This window comes from Rutilus rutilus (assembly GCF_951802725.1).
Source record: "Rutilus rutilus genome assembly, chromosome: 1".
In the NCBI taxonomy this organism is placed as follows: Eukaryota; Metazoa; Chordata; class Actinopteri; order Cypriniformes; family Leuciscidae; genus Rutilus; species Rutilus rutilus.
In genome coordinates, this window is record NC_140209.1 from 15,960,863 (window position 1) to 15,966,992 (window position 6,130).

General features: G+C 38.8%; 1 protein-coding gene across 1 annotated transcript; it reads right to left on the reverse strand.

Moving 5' to 3' along the window:
- Positions 1-265: 265 nt before the first annotated feature.
- Positions 266-2,980, reverse strand: LOC311303880 (uncharacterized protein). The gene is made up of 4 exons (XM_084430624.1): positions 1,866-2,980; positions 1,496-1,639; positions 1,104-1,353; positions 266-1,008 (listed from the first exon to the last, which is right to left on the reverse strand). Exons 1-4 carry the CDS (start codon positions 2,415-2,417, stop codon positions 347-349), a joined length of 1,608 nt encoding a protein of 535 aa, XP_084286750.1. The 5' UTR covers positions 2,418-2,980; the 3' UTR covers positions 266-346.
- Between the last annotated feature and the right edge of the window lie 3,150 nt (positions 2,981-6,130).

A 6,130-nucleotide genomic window follows, 5' to 3' on the forward strand; every position in this document is an offset into this window, starting at 1 on the left:
ATTGCTGAGCTTCAAGGCCCTTTCACACCAGATGCGTAACCAGGGTACCCCCAGGATCCTCCAAATGAAATTCAAGGCTTTTTAAGACCTTTTTAATACCATTTTAAATGAAATTCAATGCCAACTTCGTACCCATTCTGACAGAAGTATGAGGGGAAAATGTCAAATCTGTATAAATTTTGAACCCTAGAAAATAAGTATGTACAAGTAGGCAACTTGAATTAAATAAAACATTTTATTTAAATTATCAGTTATATTTAATACATACGCAACAGCGTAACACATTTGATTTGTAATAAACAAATAGATTTGAACTTGACAAACACTACAGCTACAGCCTTCTACACTACAGCCTTCGCAGCTCTGCTGCCTTGGTTGCAATTTTTTCACCCAGGCTCTCAAGTTCTGTCAACTTCTGCTTGTAGCTTCTTCTCAACGCGTTTGACTTGGCAATTAGCTCTGCCATTTTGCTGCCTTGTTTGCCCTCAGCCTCTTCTGCCATCTTGTCTGCATCCCTCCTCAGATGCTCCGCAACTTCCTGGATGGTCTGTCTTGTCTTTTTTAGCTGCTCCAACTCCTCTTCAATCATTATTCTTCTTTGACTATGTGCTTGAGATTCTTTTTTCTTTCGTTCACTTTCAAGATGCATCCTGTACCTCACCCTTGCTGATGTGACTGAAGACAGGAGCTCTGGTGTGAGGGGCACCTTGGTAACACCCCCATGCATGAACACATAATCGCACACAACTCTTTGTGCAATGACAGTGTCCTCTTGGATATTACAAGTTTCTACTTGTTTATTGATAGAGAAGCCCCTCTCCACCGTAGCCTGCCCATGGGAGAGGAGCAGAAGGTTTCTGATGAAAGCCCAGAGCTGTGGGTAGGGCTGACTTATATAAGGATGGAGAAACACATCCAGCCTCTTCTCGAGGGGCTTGAAAGACAGGAACTTCTCATTCCTCACCTCCAGGGACAACAATTGTGAAAATTGCTGAATGATCAGATCACCTAAAGAAAGAGTGAAAGAAAAAGCACTCACATCAAATGTACACGTGTTTCTTTTGTAAATTGTATGCCTAACTTCAGGACTTAATCTTATGTACCTGTAGCAACCCCATCTAACTGCTTGTCTTGAAGAAACCTTTTGACTAGACACTTCATCTGGCCCTGACACAATTCTGGATTTGAATACATCACAGCTGGGTTAAGACAAGTCATTTGCCTTACAGTTGGGAATTTCAAAGGGCTCTTCTCTTGAATCTTCTTCACAATTTTGGACAGACCCTCCATGCATTCCTTTCTGAACTGGAGGACAGAAAGCTCCTCAGTGGATCTACTCTGCTGCTGACGTTCCTAAGGATGAATGGGGACTAAATTAAGTAAATAGCTTCCTCTCCCTCCTCTTTCCTTCTATCCAGTGAGGGGCTGAGTAGACGGGTCTAACAACAGGGACATCAGGAACAGCCTGGTCACACATTATGTATTTCCTAAATACCTTTATTGCAGCCTCAGCTCCAATGCCATTATCAACAGCTCTTAGATGAACCCTGGACTGCATGTCACTAACATCAAGCCGGACCAAATGCTGAGGTGTGGCATCATTGAGAAGTTCTTGTTTGATGAATCGCCTCAGCAAACTCTATGAAAAGACAAAAATATACATATTTGAGAATACAAAATATTTTACAATACAAAATAAGCACTCTGACTTAACAATGTTTCTTTTCTTCAGTATTATTAAATGAGCCTAATATATCTGACTATTCAAAATATTTGCATTTTCAATTAATTCAGTCTTAGCGTAACTGTGAACGAGAGAAGATTTTAAAATCACTATGACAATAAAATGAGAAGATTCACCTCACCTTCAGCAGTTCAGCCAAGTCATTACCAATGAAAGGCAGCACAGGCTCATCAGTCTGGTATCTGGTGAGGAAAGGTGTTACACTTCGACACACTGCCATGAAAAAGTGAAGCTTTGCCAGAATGAGAGGGTCTTTAGTTGCCGCCGCAATGGTATCATAGGAGGACGTCCCAGGGTTAGGAAGCTTTTTGGTGCTAACAGCCTCAACATACTTCATCATGTCTGGCCAGATGACAAGGGCCCTCTCCGCCACAGGGAGGTTCTCGACCCAGCGATGACCACAAAAAGGCAAAGCGAAGATTTTGGACTTTGTGAGATTATAGAAATCCTCCCTTCTTGCTGGCACATTGTGAAAAATTGTATGCAGAGCTCTTAGGAACTTCTCCATATGCCAGTCGGTGAATCGACATTTGACAGCATTATGGAGAGTATGCAGGCCACAACTCCCCACCACTGCCAGCTGAGCACCCCCAAAATGCTCTGCATGCTCCTGCTGCAGCATCTCAAAAAAACGCCAATTAACATTGGGTCCATCCATAGACACAGAGACCATCTTCCTCAAGTCAAGGTCACATACACACTCCTAAAAAACATGAAAAGCAATTTTTAAACAGACATTATATAGCCTACATAATAGTTAGTGTGATGGAGGTTGGGGCCTCAAGGTTAAAGGGTTCTGTCTGAGTGGTGAGATACAGGTTCAGACATGCAAACCCACAACTGGTGAAAATGGTGACATGTTTACGAAGTAATTTGTTGTAGGGGGGTCTGGGGAATTATCCCCCATGAGACAATTTTTATGATTTAAACATGTAAATGAAGCATTCTGGTGCATTCTGACAAGAAAACATTTTGCTTCAAGACATTTCCTTCAAGTAAAAAAATAAACAATAAAAACAATAATTAAAACAATTTGATATCATATTAATTAAGTTGGGGCCTATCAGGTACAGTACATAAACAAGAAAAAAATCTCTCACTCACTTTCAAGTAAAACATAAGGAACCCCAGATGGTACATCATTCTAATATTAAAGGTTAAAAATTATTTATTTGTAAGCTACTTCCATTTAAATCACACATAAGGAAGTTTTTATAATGTTACAATACATTTTTAATGACATAATATGTTTCTACCTTTTAAATAATGTCTGTCATAAATAAATCAAATTTATTTTGAAGCAATATTCTCATCAGACTTTACATAGGCTACTTAAATCTGCATAATTATGATTTTTAAACCAGGGCGTTATTTACTTTTATAAGGACAGTTTTTAAACCTTACTATATATATGCACTCTCTTTCCTGTCAAATTCATACATTTGATCAAATTCAGTTTTAATAATAAGGCTGCCGTTATCAATCAAATTAAGTAATTTACACTGCAAAATTGCAACTGTAATAAATATTTTTATGAGACTGATGTTTAAACAAATAATATTAAAAAAACTATGATGCCTTTAACCAATAAACCAATAGGTGGCAGCAAGTGACCGTCTTAATAAATGATTCATTGAGTCATTCATTAAAACGATTTGTTCAAAATGCTGAATCATTCAATAACAAAACACAGCACTTTAGTGTTGCTTTTCTTTTGTAACTATTTTCGTCGGTGAAATAGAACAAAACGATATTGCGTCTAAATTGTAAGTGACTAGATATTAGCTAGGCTACTTGTTTATTAAACTATACATTCAATGTAACATTTGCAATCATGATATTATAGAACAGCTCACTTGGTCGTGTTATGTTTACTATATCATATATTTTTTATAAATAAAAAAACTCAACATTTTTAAAATTAAGAATAAAAACTTACTTTGAAATGTTTGAGCAAGTCCACCGCCGTTGCATGACCCATGAACTGCGAGCCAAAGTATCGTGACTGGACGTGGTCGTCCACCCAGTAGCGAATATGAAGGTCCAACTGCTTATTTTTCGTCATCTTATTGAGACTCTCGTCAAACATGATCACAAACCCGTTGGACATATTGACATGGTCAGTCAGTTCTTTCGTTATGAAGGGAGCTAATCCGAATTTAGTAATATATGCCGTTTTGTTGCTTCCACACGAGAATGTAACTGCAACCTCTGAGTCAGGAAACATGATTTTAAAAATCTCTGTAACGTTTTCATTTGAAGTGTAAGAGTGGTGCTCAGAGACTGTTTTAAGGACCCACATCACCTCTGCCCGCAGAGTTGGAGTCGAACCACAGTAAGATAGAATGTTCTTTGGCTGTAGTGGCATTTCTATTGTAGAAATTTCTTCATTATTGATAGTCGGAGCTGTTTCAGTAACCGAAGAGATCTGCGGTGCACAGAACGGGCCAATAGGTGGTTGGCGCTGGCGAGCAGTGCTACACGCGGTGTGTTTGGCACCCTTCATATGGGAGTCCAGAGCCGTAACGCCCATTGTCGCTAGCTTAAAAGATTTCCTACACCAACAGCAATAGGCCTCGCGGTCATTTCCTGGCACAGGCTTGACCCAAACGTAATTTGGATTCCTTGTCCACAGCGGATTAAACCGACACTTTCCCATTTTAGCCGACAAACTATCTTGTTCTGTAATTTACCTCACTTGCCTAGTAACCATAGTAACGGGTGCGCGAGCTTTCGCGCTTACTGCTATGACGTGGAGCGCGAGGTGCACTCAACGCTGCATGAATTTTTAATTAGCCTACACTAGTAACAGTTCATTTTGTTACGGTATGAACTTAATACTAGGAAAAGTAAAAAAAAAAAAAAAAAAAAAAATAAGACCTTTGTAACGAAATCCAAGACTTTGTATACCAAATTCAAGGCTATTAAGGCCTTAATTTTAGATTATCAAATTTAAGACTTTTTCAATGCTTTTAAGACCCCGCGGGTACCCTGGTAACGAAAAAGCGAAGTTCGTGTGCGAATAGTTTGCGTCAAAACCCATCACATGAGCCGCGTAAACACGGTCTCTATCTCTATCTTTGACGATTAGCTTTCTATCCCAAATGTAGTTTAGCCTGCTAGCCTACACAGCACAGGACTATACAACAACTAAAACTATCACACAACATACTCACAGTCGTGATAACCGAGTTGTTTGGCAATGCTACGACACACAATCATTGTCCTTGTAGTATGCGTTTGGCTGAAGCCTTTTCTGTCGCCGCAAAAGGAAAAAAAATAGACATCGAAACGAAAAAAATAAATGTCATTTTTTCGCCGCACCACATTCGCGTTCGGTGTGAAAGCACTCATTACACAAACAGCTGATCAAAAAATAAAAACATTGCGTGAATTATTCGTGCGTCAAAATCGTGTCCAGTGTGAAAGGGCCTTTAGACTATCAACAACACTCATTCAACAAGCCATTCAGGATCATCAGCAGATCATCTCATTTTTTTCTGAGTGTTTGCTGTTAGAAACACATTATTTGAGTCAGGATACATGATAAAAGCCTGTAAAACTGTTCAATTGAATAAAAAACAAATAACACAAAAAAAATCACTAATGTCACTCATCTTCATCAATCACTACAGATAAATAATTACAGCAGCATAATGTCCAAATTAATCTAAATATAGCTAGTTTGATCTTATGATAACTACATTAATCACTATGAAGTAGTTAATTCATTAAAATAATAACACGCATAATTTATTACATGTAGGCCTACAGAAATTTTAAATGATCATAAAACTTTCCAAATAGTTATGGGAACGGGATTAGTATTGATTTAATGTCTCGCGTGGCTCATTATAGGCTCAATGTAAAGCATTTAGCAGTCTCTGTTCCAGTATATGACACTTGTTTTTTGATTTATTTGATTTTCACCTGATTTATTTGAGATTGATTGCCATATCAATTCCCCTCACTGATCTCAAAATGACTTTGACATCTGACTTGACGAGACAATCACACAAACGAACACAAAATCGCTCAGGTCTGAATGAACTCAACATATTCTCCTCATGCTCGCTGCTGCTGCACTAAATGTTTATTTCAGAAGGAAGACGCCAGAAAAGACACACAAGTATCGCTGTGATCGATGAAAACAATACAGAAATGAGTCTGTCGCTTAATCAAACTGTATAAAGTGTGCTTGATGGAGTGTAAATGTGAGAAATACCGTGAACTGCTCTGCTCTCCTCTCCTCAGAATAATCGACGCTGAAACCCAATGACGGAAGAGACGGCGCGCGTGGTGACGTCATCGGCAGCGGCCGCCAACGGTGGATGGTCAAAGGCGCGCCAAATATTTCTTCCTCAGTAAATAAGTTTCTCAATTTCT